Raw genomic sequence first — 15,815 nt, 5'->3', positions numbered from 1 at the left:
AGGGTCCAATCAACCCGAGACAACAAAGGGAACACTTCTTGTGGGTAAAGATGTGCAACCTCTGCAGAGTGTAAAACCGGTATATCAGTCGTGCTCACAGTCATGAGCGGCTCGGACCCTCACATGACTAACTTATGGAATTAAACTTAATTAGTCATTTGCATTGCATTGTGAGTTTTATTATTAGTTTTGATCTCTTATTTTATTGGGATGGTATTTACTTATACTTAGTAATTGCTTATAAAATTTGACCAACTTATTAAAAGCAATGATGTGCATTAACCAATATTTGTTGATCAGCCTTACACTATACATGAGCCCCCACCGTAAGTGAGATCATGCACATTATTCCTCACACTTGCTGAGCGATCAACATCTATGAGCTCACCCTTGCAATAAACCCCCACAGGTGAAGAGCAGGTGCCCCCAGAGGAGGACTATTACGACGAGTTCGACGAGGTCTAGGTGTCGTCTCCCAGTCATCTTGATGGCGCCAAAGGATAATAATTAGTTTGTTCTATTTATTATCAGTTATTTTGTAAGATATTTTGTTATGTAATAAAGTTTGTGACATTCGTCTCTATACACTGAGTCATTATATGTGTTGATCTTGTTTGGCGCACATATGAGACGCACTCGGGTTTGCACCTTAAATCTGGGTGTGACAACACACTAGGGTTAGCCAATCTTCGGACTATAAATATGTACCTTAAGTTTCTCATTAGGGGATCATGAATCTCATATGTTTTGCGGCTACATGCTTTGCGCATTGCCATCCTTTTCTGGGTTTTCTACGGGTAAGTGCCACGTCACCCTGATCGTGTCTCGTGATTAGGGTGATGTTGTTCTTGTTCATTAAAATCTTTGTGTTCTCTCGTACTGAAGCGTTTTATGGCGAGAAGCATTAGTTATTGTAATATTTACAAGAAAGTATCGGTAGGTTTGTCATGTGTATATGTTGTTTGCCGATTAGAAATGTTTTGCCCCCACGTGAATTCCTAGGTGTAAGGGTGGCACCCCTCTTTGTTTCATCTAGTGGATCTGATATGTTATGGTTAGTCTTTGATTCATCAAGGATCTGTTTAATATCTGCATAGTTAGGCCTTGCATACGAGTTGAATGTTCAGGTAACGTGTTGGATACTTCGCGCTGGCTCGAGTAGGGATTGTTCCGGGAATCGGCTTATGCTGGTTTTTAGGCCTCTGATCCTGTCGGCGCTTGGATGCCCGTCACGCTTGCAAGGCTCAACTACGTGCAGGATGTTCCGACTGTGCAGTAAAACTTTAACAATAGTGGTTTGGGTCTACCTAGTGTGAACAGAGCGGGGCCTCAAGAGCCATTGGCTCCGTGCATCGTTGACGCGTGGATCCGATATGACCCTAGGGAGACGATCGGCTTCTTAGAGCCGATATGACCCGGGGAGCCGAACATGACTCGAGATGATGTTTGCACGTGTTCGTGTATATAGAAAACCAACTCGGAGCACGTCGACACCCTCCTGATCGGGTATAAGTCAGGTGGCACGCTAGACGAACCGCGAAGCCAGGCTGTTGACCGAGGGACTGGGGCCCACCAGCCGTCCCAGAAGCCTCCCAGCTCCTCGTGTTGCCTGTCGTCTCTCACAGTGGGTTTTGGGTGGCAACAATGGTTAATGTCCAACGGCTGTCAGATATTCCGTCAGACGTAAGTCTAAACTTTGAGGGTCCGAGTTGACCATCGAACATAACTTCAACGTTCGACTGTTGCCTTCAAAGCCATCGAAAGTAATGAAGCCGTCGAAGGTTTATTGTTTTCCTGTTGTGCTACACACTCTTCATCCGAGTTGACCGTCTAAGGTTTATTGTTTTCTTGTTGTGCTAGACACTGTTCATGTTATTCGTGTTCTAAATCGGTGATAGTAGGTTTATCACCACACCGATCGTTGTATTATGAAGTGGCAGTGATATATTATCATCATCGTTTTTAATATAACCAACAATGAAGTAGTGCATGGGATCCAGTAGTTGACACGATATGTGTATCTCCAGCGTGTTTTCGTTTCAAAATTATGTGAAAACAAGCTAGAAACTCAGCGATTGAAATTGCATCGTTTTAAATTTCGTGTTTTCGTTTTAAAATTATATGAGACGCACCTGGGTTTGCACCTTAAATCTAGGTGTGACAACACACTAGGGTTAGCCAATCTCCGGACTATAAATATGTACCTTAAGTTTCTCATTAGGGGGATCGTGAATCTCATACGTTTTGCGGCTACATGCTTTGCGCATCGCCATCCTTTCTGGGTTTTCTACGGGTAAGTGCCACATCACCATGATCGTGTCTCGTGATCAGGGTGATGTTGTTGTTGTTCGTTAAAATCTTTGTGTTTTCTCATACTGAAGCGTTTTTATGGCGATAAGCACTAGTTATTGTAATATTTACAAGAGAAGTATTGGCAGGTTTGTCATGTGTATATGTTGTTTGCCGATTAGAAATGTTTCGCCCCCCACGTGAATTCCCAGGTGTAAGGGTGGTGCCCCTCTTTGTTTCATCTAGTAGATGTGATCTGTTATTGTTAGTCTCTGATTCATCAAGGATCTGTTTAATATCTACATAGTTAGGCCTTGCATAGGGATTGTTCCGGGAATCGGCTTATGCTGGTTTTGAGGCCTCTGATCTGGTCGGCGCTTGGATGCCCATCACGCTTGCAAGCCTCAACTATGTGCAGGATGTTCCGACTGTGCAGTGAAACTTTAACTATAGTGGTTTGGATCTACCTGGTGCGAACAGAGCGGGGTCTGAAGAACCATTGGCTCCGTGCGTCGTTGACGTGTGGATCCGATGTGAGCCTAGGGAGATGATCGGCTTCTTAGTGCCGATATGACCCGGGGAGACGAACATGACTCGGACTGATGTTTGCATGTGTTTGTGTATATAGAAAACCAACTCAGAGCACGTCGACACTCTCCTGATTGGGTATAGGTCAGTTGGCACGCTAGACGAACCGTGAAGCCAGGCTGTACGCTAGGATTCGGGCCGTTGACCAAGGGACCGGGGGCTGCCAGCCGTCCTAGAAGCCTCCCAGCTCCTCGTGTTGCCTGCCGTCTCTCACAGTGGGTTTCGGGTGGCAACAACGGTTAATGTCGGACGGCTGTCAGATATGCCATCAGACGTAAGTCTAAACTCTGAGGGTCCGAGTTGACCATCGGACATAACTTCAACGTCCGACTGTTGCCTTTAAAAATCGTCGGAAGTAATGAAGCCGTCGAAGGTTTATTGTTTTCCCGTTGTGCTACACACTCTTTATCCGAGTTGATCGTCGGACATAACTTCAACGTCTGACGATTGCCTTGAGAACCATCGGAGGTAATGACGCCGTCCAAGGTTTATTGTTTTCTTGTTGTGCTAGACATTGTTCATGTTATTCGTGTTCTAAATCGGTGATAGTAGTTTTTTATCACCACACCGGTTGTTGTATTATGCAGTGGCAGTGATATATTATCATCATCGTTTTTAATAGAACCAACAATGAAGTAGTGCATGGGATCCAGTAGTTGACACGATATGATCTCCAGCGTGTTTTCGTTTCAAAATTCGGTGAAGACAAGAAGCTAGAAACTCAGCGATTGAAATTGCATCGTTTTAAATAGCAAGAAAGCTACGAACAACAACGGTACACGTTTTAGCCAAGCATTGGTGATGAAATGACTGGTCCTAGATTCTACAAATCTTTGCAATCCAAAAAAAATAAAATAAAAGAGGTAAACAAATCTCTGTTCTCTAGCTACGAGCCTACGAGCAGGCACAGGCACCTTTTAGCCTGAACAACAACAACACGACGAACATGACGAAGTAAACCCTAGAAAATATGGAAAGAGATCCAGAAGAAACAGCATCTTCTCTGCAGCACGCATCCTTTCTCTAGTTGACTCGACGGAGAAGTCAATACCCGAACCATCCCCCCTTGCATAGTGGTGACGCCTTCTTTTTCCCTGCTTGCATCAGTATCAGAGCACCACATGGCAAGGAGAGTCTGAGGTGCGTTCTTGACTCCCCACTGATAAATATCTCCGATCCCCAAAAGCTGCACCACCCCTCCTCTCGCTCTACAAAAAAAAAAAAAAAAACATTCAAACGGTTCATCAAGCTAGGTGTATTTTCGAGCCCAATTAAGGAACTGAAGCAGCATATTCACCTCTCTATCTTATGGATGGCTACTACTGTGGGTTGCCTTCAGCGCCGCAGACGGCAGCTTTGATGCGCTCCACGGTGCAGGCGATGAGGCTGTTCACCGTGGCTACAGAGCCCAGCGAGAGCTTGGCGGTGGGGACGGAGTCCACCAGGATCTGGAACGCCACCGTCAAGAGGGACCCGCCGGCGGCCTCCAACTCCTCCAAGCCGCCGCCGGCAGCACCCTCTCCTCCGTGATGGGGAGCCATGCCCGGCGCCGGCGGTCCGTCGGGGAGGATGGCGAAGCCTGACGGCAGCAGGGCCACGTAGTCCGGGTCGCCGCCGTTGAGCACCACGTTCATGGCCACCACATCCACCGGCGCGTACACCACGTATGAGCCCGATGCGTCCGTGCAGCTCTCCTGGAGGATCAGCATGTTGCTCTGGTTGGAGTTTGCGCTCTGTACATGGTAATATAACACACAATAATCACAAAACAATGGATGATCCGATTGTTACATGTAAAATGACACAAATGAAAAGAAAGGCACGCGAATTGAACGATCGAGCACTTGCATTGACACGAAGAAGGGAGACGCAGTTGCCATGGTCCCGGCCGTTTGCAATATGAGCCATTTCTTGGACTGCGCCACCGTTGGAGAGGATGTCCCACTGCAATTATATTGACATGCATGCAGTGTCATCGGGAGAGAGGTAGAGAGAGAGAGCGTTGGTACGTAGGATCGGACATGCATGACACGCACGTACGTACCTCGCTGCGAGAGGTCTCGTCGCGGAGGAAGTCGAAGACCCTCTTGGGCGGGACAGGCAGCCAGAAGGAGGTGGCAGCGTTGAGGACGATGCCCGGCGGCCTGCCTGGGTCGTCCACGCTCTTCCTGGTCATAACGCGGACGTCCTCCGCTCCGCTCCCCGACAGCGTCGTCCACTGATGCGCCGCAGACGCGGTCACGCCACCGCAGAAGCTCGCCACCATCCTCTCTGCCAGCTTCAGCATGCTCTTCCTCCCCTCTATGCTCGTGATCACTGCGGGCAATTTCACATTGATCTATATATAGTTCTACACTTCTACATATACTACTAGCCCTTACTTATCCATTGGTTGCAAGTAGTGGGGTACTTTACTTACCACCGAGGTCGCCGTTGGGGATGTTGCTGGCCATGGCACTGGCGAGACGCTCGCACTGTCGGTCCAGCGTGCCAACCCACCTTGTCGCACCAAATCCCAGGCCTGAATTCACCAAAGGCCTGTAGAGATTGTGCACTGATCTGTCGTCCACCTCAACATGCTCAACCCAGGTCACCTGCAATGCAACACACAGCCTGATGTTATATATATATTGACATGACTTAATTTCCTGACATGCCGGAAACATAAAGTTTTGCTTGGAGACATGCATGTTGTTGAGTTAACTAGCCTTTGAGTAGCCATTGGGCATTTCTTGGACAAGGCATCCTGATGGCCTGCGCCGGCACTTGAGAGCGGGGCTAGGGCGGAGGCTGTCGAGTGATACATCGACGACCGCCCACGTCCCATCGGGGTTGTTCTTGCAGTACCTCGCAAAGTAGCTCTCCCGTGTCGGTACCAGCGGTGACGGCACCTGGAACTCCATTGACATCTGCAAGTTGATGATTAGCCAATAATCTTGTCAGCTACATAGTATTAATTGATCAACACCTCGTGCAATGCACCATTGTCGAGGTACCCACCACTTGCAATGCACCATTGTAGCTCCCTGCCACACCGGTTGACAACACCTCGTGCGTAGAAGCCCTCGACACGATGCTTGAGAACACTGCAGCAAATCGGTTCTGCATGAACGCAGAAGCAGATTGATGAATTAATCACATGGATCAGCAAGCAGAGAGAGAGACCAAGAAAATCCATTCAGCTGAAAACCCAACAACGTAACCACCACCAGTGTGCGTCACTGACCGCGTCCATGAGTATCTCCACAAGGCTGTCGCGTGTCATGATCACGACGGCGTCGTCTCGAGACGCCTCCGGACGAAGCCCGTACTGCCTGGGCCCAAGCCCGCCCGGGAACGTCCGGCCGTACTCCTCCTCATCCAGCTGCTGCGGCACCCCTGCCACGCCCCCGTTCCACAGCGGCGCGTCGACCCGCGCCATCCGGAGGAGCTCGTCCATGGCAGCGACGGCCAGCTCAACGATCATGGACTTGTCAGCGCTGAGCTGCCCGGCCGACACGCTTCGCAGCAGGTCGCCGGCGGCACCGCCGAATAGGTGGTCAGCGGCGCCGAGGCCACCACCACCACCAGGCGGCTGGACACCGTAGGCACCAGCAAGGTCGAACGGGGAACGGGCGGCGAGCGGGCTGGAGAGCACCGGGAAGGAGACCATGGGCTTGCCGACGTGCTTGGCGGCGATGCCCGAGATCCGGTCGATCTCGTCGCGAAGGCGAGCGTTCTCGAGCCGGAGGTGGTGCTCGTCGAAGGACATCTCACCCAGGGCGGCAGGGCCGCCACAGCTGGGGCAGGACGCTGTGCCTAGCGCGTCCTTGTACCGCATGTTCTCAGCTCGCAGCTTGTCGTTCTCTGCGCGCAGCTGCGCGTTCTCCTGCCGCTCGTGCTGGTTCTGCATACGCCCATATATATAATATAATCACGTTTGCATTGTCAGCGAGACTATGCGTATATATATGATCCCTCTTTCTATGCGTGGCATGGTACTATGTATGGATGCACAGCACAGTGGTGTATTAGAGCTTGCCTTCATCTGTGTGCGCTTGTTCTGGAACCAGAACTTGACCTGCAGCGGCTCGAGACCGAGCTCCCGGCTCAGCTCCTTTCGCTGCTTGTCATCCGGGTGTGGACACTCCTTGAAGAAGCTGATCAACCACAGTTCAAAATATCCAAACATTCAGACATGACCTTGATGAATAGAATTTAAATGGTGCTTAAAGCTAGCTAGGGAAGAAGAAGAAGAGTGTTCATGTCATTGTCCTTACGCCTCCATCTCTTCGATCTGGTGCTGGGTGTGGCGGTGATACCGCTTCTTCTTGTTTGGCCGCTGGTTAGGGTCCTCGTCCCCCTGGCCATCATCGCCGGAGGCGGTGCCATCGGGATTCTCGCTGCACGACTTGCTCTCAAACTCGTCCACCAGCGCGTCGGAGCGACCGTGGATGATGTTGTCGCTGCTATCCACTGCGGCGGCTGGGATCTGTTCAAAGAGTTGCTGCTCGAACGCTTGCTGCAGATGATGGCTGTCTAGGAAGTCAGCCTGCGATTTCAGTCCAAAAAATACGCGCACGAGTCACAATTTGAGATGATACTATTGGATATATAATTACAGATATGGAGGAGATCTGGGGATTACTACACGATGTTAATGGAACATTAAAGATGCAACATGTTTTTTTTTTATAAAAAAACATTTGGAGCAACTACCCAAAAATAACTTTGAATGCAGAATCATGACGATTTACGGCAAAAAGAATTGACTGATTTTGTCGTACATTACGCATGTCAAAGAGAGTTGCCTCCATTGAAAACGAGAAGACGGGAGTTTTGCTTTTACGAAGATGCAAGGAAATTTAAAAAAGGGTCAAAATAATTACAAAATCCTGTAGTACAGTACGTAGATCGCTCATACTTTCTTCTTAATTGTGATAACGATTGCCAATTTAAGTACGCGCGATGGTCATATATACACTCCATGAGTTTGATTTCCAAAAGAAAAAAAATGCACTCAAGCAACTTGTCTGCTCTTCCTCCCTAACGCTAACGGCAGGTACTACTCAGTTTACATTAAATAGCAGATTGGTACTGGCCAGTATCGTTGAACGTCGCGCCCATAAATACATGTATATATGTACATGCTATATATAATTAGCTCAAGGAAGTTTTAATCAGCAAGAAAAAGATATGTACAAGCAGGAAAATTAATCAACAACGACAGCAAAATACAATTATATTAGTAGCATATGGAGGAAAGAAAATCTCAAACACGGGAAGAATCTTCTCTGGCTTTAATTTGTTTTTTATTAAAGAGGGTGGGTGCCATCTGAAATGAATCCCAACAAAAACAAGGCTTCTTGCTTTACTAAGCGTGTGCCCATGCGTTGCTACAGTAACTTAAAAATTGGTTCAAAATAGTGATGCAAAAATCAAATGCTCGAATGAATGATGTTGATCCCAGAATAGCCATAACATTAACGTGTGATTAAACAAGAAGAAACAGAGGCATATTCCAAGAACATTATCCATATACCATTGTAGTTTATAAATCTAAATTATTCTAAGTATGAATAAAAATCCTCTCAAATGTATACCTATCTAGTTTTTTGTTCGATGAGGTTAAGATATCTCCGAACATTCTTAGGCATGTGCAATCGACATGAATTCCCTTCATCATAAGTTAATAGTTAGGTGCTCGTACCTTGCTACGGTTCCTATATATCAGCATAAACATGACTTAAACATGCCATAATCAATCAGGTTCTTAGGATTGTGAACTACTGTCTATGCAGCTTCCAAGGGATCTGATTTACAGAACTTGCTCTATGCCCGAGGTTGGCCTCGGGCGAGTCATGATTATGTCTCCCGACGAGGTGAATTAATGTCTATGCAACCTCCAAGGAATCTGATAACAAAACTTGCTCTATGCCCGAGGTTAGCCTCGGACGAGTCGTGAGTGCGTCTCCCGCCCGGGGATGGCCTCGGGCAAGTCGTGACTGCGTCTAGAACTTAGTCAATTGATTTATACTCTAACTATGTTTGTCTAAGTCACAGGAAGGTCCTCCCAAGAGTTGAAGTCAAGTGGACAAGAAAAGGAGGAAAATGCAAGTTCGGGCTACTATTTGGGCCTCATCGGATAGTCGTTCGAGACTCCGGCGAGTCGTGGTCATCGGAGAGTTGTTCAGCCGGTCTGCCTCCCAGAGTTGGTTGACGGAGTTGGTCACCTTCCAGAGCAGTCGCCCGAGGCGTCCTCGGGCGAGTCGGTAATGCGTTGCCAGTCTGGGTCTCACAAGATTGTTGCCCAAAGCGCCCTCAGGCGAGTCGTGACTACGGGAGGTCTCGGCGAGCCGTGATTACATCTCCCATTCGAGGTTGGCCTCGAGTGAGTTGTGACTGCAGGAGGTCTTGGGCGAGCCGTGACTGCGTCTCTCGCCCGAGGTTGGGCTCGGGCAAGCCGTGACTTGCGTCTCCTGCCCGCAGTTGGTCTCGAGCGAGCCATGACTGCATCTTCAGCCCGAGGTTGGGCCTCGAGCGAGCCGTGATTGCGTCTCTCGTCCAAGGTTGGGCTCGGACGAGTCGTGACTGCGTCTCCCGCTCGGGGTTGGCCTCGGGCAAGTCGTGACTGCATCTCTCTCCCAGGATTGTCCTTAGACAAGTCGTAATTGTGTCTCCCTGTCGAGGTTGGCCTCGGGCGAGTTGTGACTACTTCTCCTGCCCGGAGTTGGCCTCAGGCGAGTCGTGACTGCGTATCCCGCCCAGGGTTGGCCTTGGGCGAGTCTGGCTGCCTCTCCCACCTGGGATTGGCCTCGGGCGGGAGTCATGATCGCATCTCCCGCCGGGCGAGTCATGAGTGCCTCTCCTGCCTGGGGTCGGGCGAGTCGTGACTGCGTCATCCGTCTGGGGTTGGCCTTGGACTGTCTAGGCCTCATCGGACAGTCGCATAAGACGCCCTCAGGCGAGTCGTGGTCATCAGAGAGTTGGTCAGCCGGTCCACGTCACATAGTTGGTCGGCGGAGTTGGTCACCTTCCGGAGCAGTTGTCCGAGGAGCCCTATGGCAAGTCGAAAATGCGCTGCCAGTCTAGGTCTCACAGGACTATCGCTCGACTTGCCCTCGGGTGAGTCATGACTGAGGGAGGTCTCGGACGAGCCGTGACTACATCTCCCGCCCGAGGTTGGCCTTGGACGAGTCGTGACTGTGGGAGGTCTCAAGCGAGCCATAACTGCGTCTCCTGCTCGAAGTTGGTCATGACCAAGCCATGACTGAGGGAGGTCTCGGGCGAGATGTGACTGCATCTCCCGCCCGAGGTTGGGCTTGGACGAGCCATGACTTTGCGTCTACCATCCGAGGTTGGCCTCAGGCGAGTCATGAATGCATCTCCCGTTCGAAGTTGGCCTCAGGGGAATCGACACTGCGTCTCCCGCTCGGGGTTGGCCCCGGGCAAGTCGTGACTGTATCTCCCACCCGGGGTTGACCTCAGGTGAGTCGTCACTTGCGTCTCCCGCCCGGAGTTGTCCTCGGGCGAGTCGTGGCTATGTCTCACGCCCCAGGGTTGGCCTCGGGGCTAGGCGTGAATGCGCCTTCCACCCGAGGTTGGCCTCGGGCGAGCCGTGACCGCCTCTCCCACCCGAGGTTAGCCTCGAGCAAGTCATGACTACGTCTCCCGCTCGACGTTGGCCTCGAGCGAGTCATGACTGCCTCTCCCGCTCGAGTTGTCCTCAAGAGAGGCGTGACTGTGTCTCCCACCGAGTAGCCGAAGGATTCATTGTGGGAGGAGGTGCCGGAGGAGTCGTCATGGGAGGCAATGCCGAGTGTCGGGATTAGATGAGGAGGCGGAGTAGCCAAAGGCTATGCCCTAGATGTGGTTTCTACCCGGTGCCTGCGGCCAGCCTGCGGGTCCGGTGGAGACGGAGAGGAAGGCACCGTAGAGGGGGCACGATAGGCAGGACGGTGGTTGTCTCGGGGTAGGTGCGACGGGGCCAGGGATGAGGGGGATGGGGGAGCCGGGCGTGGAGGAGGTGGAGGCAGAGGGGAGTCGAGGAGGTGGGGAGCGGTTGTGGCGCATGGAGTTGAAGGCAGGTCGAGCATCGCGGGGGGCGGCGGTTTGCGGCGCCGAGGCTGCGGGAAACGGCGGCGAGTTGGGGGCGGTAGTCCGCGGCAGGACGAGTGGGTGGGAGCACGATGAGGCGGGGGGCACGGTGTGGGCAGGATCTGTGCTTAGGCCTTGGCGTGGGTCGATCGTACGGTGAGGGGGAGGGCGAGGCAGAGCTATGGTATCGCCAGAGCGCCCACATTAAGTTCTTAATAGAGTAGTATCCCCGCAAAAAGTTAAACTAGTATATTGCTAACTAGCTACTACTTAGGACATATACATCTCTAAGACGGTAGAACGGTTTTCTAAGTATAAGAGACAACAAAGAAACTATATGGGACAACCCTGAGCCATTTAATCATAAATGCGGTTAAGAGACAATACGTATGGAGACTCGTGCATTTCAGTTAAAACCAGAAACCTCTATTAAATGGGGTTGTAGACGTCCTTAGCTAGAGGGAGATGACTGATCCTGCACACTCCAAAAGATTGCTCACCGGAATAATCACCTGGCTTAAAGATAGCGCTGACGAGGACCCGAACGCGACGCCATTATTCCGGCCGATCATCGCCGGCATGCGCCTTGCCGGAGTCATGAACAATGGCAGCACGGTACGTACGGTCCCAGCTAGTGCCTCGCGAACCCTAGCTCATCTTGCTCTATATCGTCAGCTTTCATTCTGCAAAAAAAAAAAAAAGTCATGCACGTCACATATGTACATATATGTCTGTGCTCCCAAGCAAGCTAACCAAGAGATAAAAAAGGCAACTGTTAGCCTAAAAATGTCTACAGACTACAAAAGATCACTGGCTGGGCTTACACACGCCACGTAACAGCAGGGCCAGCAGCTAGCAGATCTAGGGCACGCTCACAAGCAAGAGTTCCCAGGCCAAGAACCTGGCTAGGCTGCGAGATCTGAGGCAGGCGATCTGTACCTCCGATCCCGGCCTGTGATGCCTTCTTCCAGAGACACGTTTCGTCGGTGATATCGCATGCAGGAAGCCCGAAAACGAGCGCTCCGTACTCGCAGCTGGCTAGCAGAAGGCGGGAGAGCTAGCATGGCGAGATCTCGGGGAGGAAGAAGACGCCATGGTAGGAGGAAGCGGAGGGGAACGGCGGATGGGAGAATGTGGAGATGGGGAGGAAGGAGTTATTGCGAGCTGGGCAGTGGAGAGCGGATGGATTCAAACGCATTTATTGAGAGAGGTGTGCAGCGTTATTGCTCAGTCAGCGAGAGGAGAGAGAGTCAGCCGAGGAGAGCGAACTAGGAAGGAGGGAGAGAGAGGTGAAAGTAACGTACTCGGTGACAGCTACTACTACACTGCTAGTACGACTCATGTATGACCTGTTTTTTCTGTTGAATTTTTGCTACTGCCAAATTTACAGTGCTGTGCTTGGTTGTGCTATATAAAAATAGAAGCAAGTATTCAAAGTCTGGACCTGCTGACGCTGGACGCTGGTCATGTTGTTCATGTGAAGGCGCGGGAACATGCATATGCCTTAGGATGTCAAATACTAGTATAACATTATTAAGAATACATTTTTTATTTTATTATTTACTTCTAACCAATAAATCAGGTGGTTGTATCACTACTGGAGACATGATGCACTCGGCAAATGCTTTGCTGAGTATCACATTCGGTAAAGAGGCTTCATCGAGCCCAACGTCGGCAACGGGCCCCCTTTACAGAGTACTTATGGGTTCATACATATGTTGCTCATTATATTCCACAAAACCATCTTCTGGATTAACCACGAGATAATCTATTTGTCGACGAACCGGTCATCATTGTAGCTAGGTGAGGGGGTCTGTCATTGAAAGGGAAATGGCCTAAACATTTTCCCATAATCGATTTTGGTGTTTGAGGTCCATCACAAACCATGTGGACTAACTAGTTTATCTAGTTAATATTTTTCTTAGTTGCATAAAGTTCATATACAACAAAGAAAATTACGGTGGGACAATTCTACAAGTTTGAAGCAAAACAGACTTGCTGCAGCCAGTGGCACACCGGACTGTTCGGTGCCCTGGCTGAAGCACTCCGTGAACTTGCCACTCTCGGGTTTTCTCAGCGCTCGTCCACTAAAAATCACCGGACAATCCGGTGTGTCACGAACTGTCCGGTGAGACCAAGGAGAAACAGTCAACTTCGCCAACGGTTGACTACGGAACAAGTCTGACCGTCAGAGGTCAGAAGAGAGCCTGCGATGTCAGATCGCACCGGACTATCCAGTGTGCCACCGAACTATCCGGTGCACCAAAAGGACAGAAGTCTTCAACGATCAACAAATCCAAACCCCAAAGGTCGGCTGATGTGGCATTCACTGGATAGTGACCAGTGAGTGTCCGGTGCACCACCGGACTGTCCGGTGTGCCCATCGACAGAGCAGTCAGCCAACAGCTAGAATAGTGGTTGGGGCTATAAATACCCCCCAACCACCACCATTCAAGACATCCAAGCATCCCACTCTCTTCATTCAATACAAGAGCAAATAATACACTCCAAAGATACATTTGTCGGCGTTTCGGACCCGCGAGGACCCTCAACCGACCAGTGAATTTGTCGCTGCGTGTCCCTGCCCAGATGGGTTGATGCAAGATGGAATACAAGAGGGAGGATGAGGCTTATATTATCTTGCATCGGGGTGCTCGTAGTAGGGGTTACAAGCGTCACGAGGAGAGGAGAGGAAGAGGGTTCGGCCCTGAGGTGAGCTGTCTGAGTTAGCCTCCTCTACGTTTCTCCCACTCTGCCTGCCTCCTTTAGGAAGGCCCTGGACATCCCCTTTTATAGACACAAGGAGATGGTCCAGCTGTATAATGGGGGTGTAGCTATGTGCTAATGTGGCCAGCGGAGAAGTACTTGAGCCCTGTAGAAGCGCAGCTGGCGGTGCGGCGGCCCTGCTGACGTTTCTATGCTTTCGTAGAGAGTTGAGAACAACCGACGTCATGGAACGCACGCAGGGAACCATCATTACCTGTTACCGGAGTAATCTAGATGGGACACCGGTCTTGTTCCTTTGTAGCCTAAGGCAGCTAGCTAGGGGTAGGGTAATGATGTATCCCCAGTGGCGTAGTCGGTCCGAGGCCGAGGTCGGGCGAGGCGGGGATTCCTCCCGAGGCCGAGGCTGAGGTCGGGCGAGGATGTGACTCCTCCCGAGGTCGAGGCTGAGGCCGAGGCCCGAGGTCGGGCGAGGCGGAGACCTTCTCCTGAGGCCAGGGCTGAGGCCGAGGTCTGGGGTCGGGCGAGGCGGAGACCTTCTCCTGAGGCCGAGGCTAAGGCCGAGCCTGAGGGTCGAGCGAGGCGGAGCTCCCTGTTGCGCTAGAGGCTAACTCGGGGGAGGTTGTGACTTACTGTCGTTAGTTTTACCCTGGTGGTTGGCACAGTAGTCGGAACAGGGTGAATAGTGATGTTTTCCTGTCAAAACGATCAGTAAAGGGGCGAAGTGACTGCGGTCACATCGACCTTGCCGACTGAGGCGCGCGTGTCAGGATAAGGTGTCGGGCGATCCCTGCATTAAATGCGCATGCGATACGGCTCGGTTGGTAAGGTGATTTGGCCGAGGTCACTGTACGACAAAGTTTGCCCGAGCTTGGCTTCGGGCGAGCCGAGGGTGCGCCCACTGCATGAGGAGGCCCTCAGGCGAGGCATGAATCCGTCCGGGACTACTGTTCTTGCCCGAGGCCGGGCTTGGGCGAGACGAGATCGCGTCCCAGAGGCTTCAACTTTGAACCGCGCTTACCGGTCTTTACGGTCTGTTTTGAGGATGTTTTCCCGCCAGGTTAAGGAGCATTGGGGGTACCCCTAATTACGGTACCCGACAGTAGCCCCCGAGCCTCGAAGGGAGTGTAGGTACTCGCTTGGAGGTTCTGCCGGATTTTTTTGCAAGGGGACCAGCCCTTCTTGGTCATATTTTGTTCCTATGGGTGCGCGCGAGCGCACCCGTCGGGTGTAGCCCCCGAGGCCTCGGAGGAGTGGTTTGACTCCTCTGAGGTCTTAATTCTTTTTGTGATGCCTCGGTCGGCCTTGTTGTTCCCTCATGCGGCCTGGCCGCCGCTCGGGCGCACGGTCAGGCTCCGAGTTTTTAAGCTGGTTTGTCGACGTGGTCGATAATTTGGCCGTAGCCTGGTGCGAGAGCAGCCTCCAAGCCTCTGCACGGAGTGAGAGGATGATCGAGGACTGTCTTGGCTTTTTATTTGTACGCCCCTTCGTCGCCTTTTCGCAAGGAGGAAGGGGGAGAAAGCGACATGTTACCCTCGGAGGGCACCGAAAACGGTGTTTCCAGTGAGTTGCTATCGGGTGATCCGAGTGAACGCCCGAGCCCCGTTCGATAAGGGTCGGCTAGTGGCCCAGAGGCGCGCTCCAAAAGTACCTGCAGGTGATTTGCTGGACTCAGACGCATTTGATAGGGTCCAAGGGCTCGACGCCTCCCTCCGGTGGGATTCCATTACAAATCGTTCCCGCTGGTCTCCGATAGGGTACCTCGGGAGCGTAGCCTGAGCCTTGGCCATGTAACGGACGTACCCAGGGTCATCCCTGACTCTGCGTGCTCTGGGGCGGCTGTCGAACCCTTCCGAGGGGCCAGCCTTCGAACCCCTGATCAGTAAAGGGCTCGGAGCCCGAGTGCTCTGGGGCGGTTGCCGAACCCCGCAGGGCTCAACCTTCGAACCCCTGATCAGTAGGAGGGCTCGGGGCCCGCTTCCTTCGCTGAGAAGGATCCTTTCGAAATATCCGCCTTTTCTCGATCCCTGTGGCAAGAGAGAGAGAGAGAGAGAGAAAGAAAAGGAAAAAGGATATAAATTTAAACAATGTGGCGCACCTTTTTTGAGGCGGTCATCATGACGGAGACGAAACGGCGC

At 51.4% G+C, this 15,815-nt stretch overlaps 1 protein-coding gene across 2 annotated transcripts; it reads right to left on the bottom strand.

The window, feature by feature from the left end:
* Positions 1 to 3,591: 3,591 nt before the first annotated feature.
* On the bottom strand, positions 3,592 to 12,164 carry LOC118475029 (homeobox-leucine zipper protein ROC1-like). Of its 2 annotated transcripts, none has more exons than XM_035963814.1 (12): positions 11,893 to 12,164; positions 11,454 to 11,636; positions 7,137 to 7,408; positions 6,899 to 7,016; positions 6,104 to 6,763; positions 5,878 to 5,979; positions 5,586 to 5,786; positions 5,297 to 5,471; positions 4,922 to 5,193; positions 4,726 to 4,821; positions 4,175 to 4,610; positions 3,592 to 4,085 (listed from the first exon to the last, which is right to left on the bottom strand). In XM_035963814.1, exons 2-11 carry the CDS (start codon positions 11,550 to 11,552, stop codon positions 4,197 to 4,199), a joined length of 2,409 nt encoding a protein of 802 aa, XP_035819707.1. In that variant the 5' UTR covers positions 11,553 to 11,636; positions 11,893 to 12,164; the 3' UTR covers positions 3,592 to 4,085; positions 4,175 to 4,196. The 2 variants fall into 2 exon arrangements, with proteins under 2 accessions (XP_035819707.1, XP_035819708.1); XM_035963815.1 differs by having other exon boundaries at positions 11,466 to 11,636; positions 11,893 to 12,162.
* Positions 12,165 to 15,815: the final 3,651 nt, after the last annotated feature.

The sequence above is a fragment of the Zea mays genome, unplaced genomic scaffold (assembly GCF_902167145.1).
Source record: "Zea mays cultivar B73 unplaced genomic scaffold, Zm-B73-REFERENCE-NAM-5.0 scaffold_388, whole genome shotgun sequence".
NCBI classification, from domain to species: Eukaryota; Viridiplantae; Streptophyta; class Magnoliopsida; order Poales; family Poaceae; genus Zea; species Zea mays.
Note: the sequence above shows the minus strand (reverse complement) of the source record. Positions and strands in the feature narration are given on the sequence as shown.

What these genes read in the sequence shown, in the direction of transcription:
- LOC118475029 (XM_035963814.1), bottom strand. Translation starts at nt 11,552, where the DNA reads ATGACTCCGGCAAGGCGCATGCCGGCGATGATCGGCCGGAATAATGGC. An exon ending in ACAAGCGCACACAGATGAAG is followed by an intron (nt 6,764 to 6,898) that starts GCAAGCTCTAAT and finishes GGGCGTATGCAG; the next exon opens with AACCAGCACGAGCGGCAGGA. An exon ending in TCTCCCTTCTTCGTGTCAAT is followed by an intron (nt 4,611 to 4,725) that starts GCAAGTGCTCGA and finishes TACCATGTACAG; the next exon opens with AGCGCAAACTCCAACCAGAG.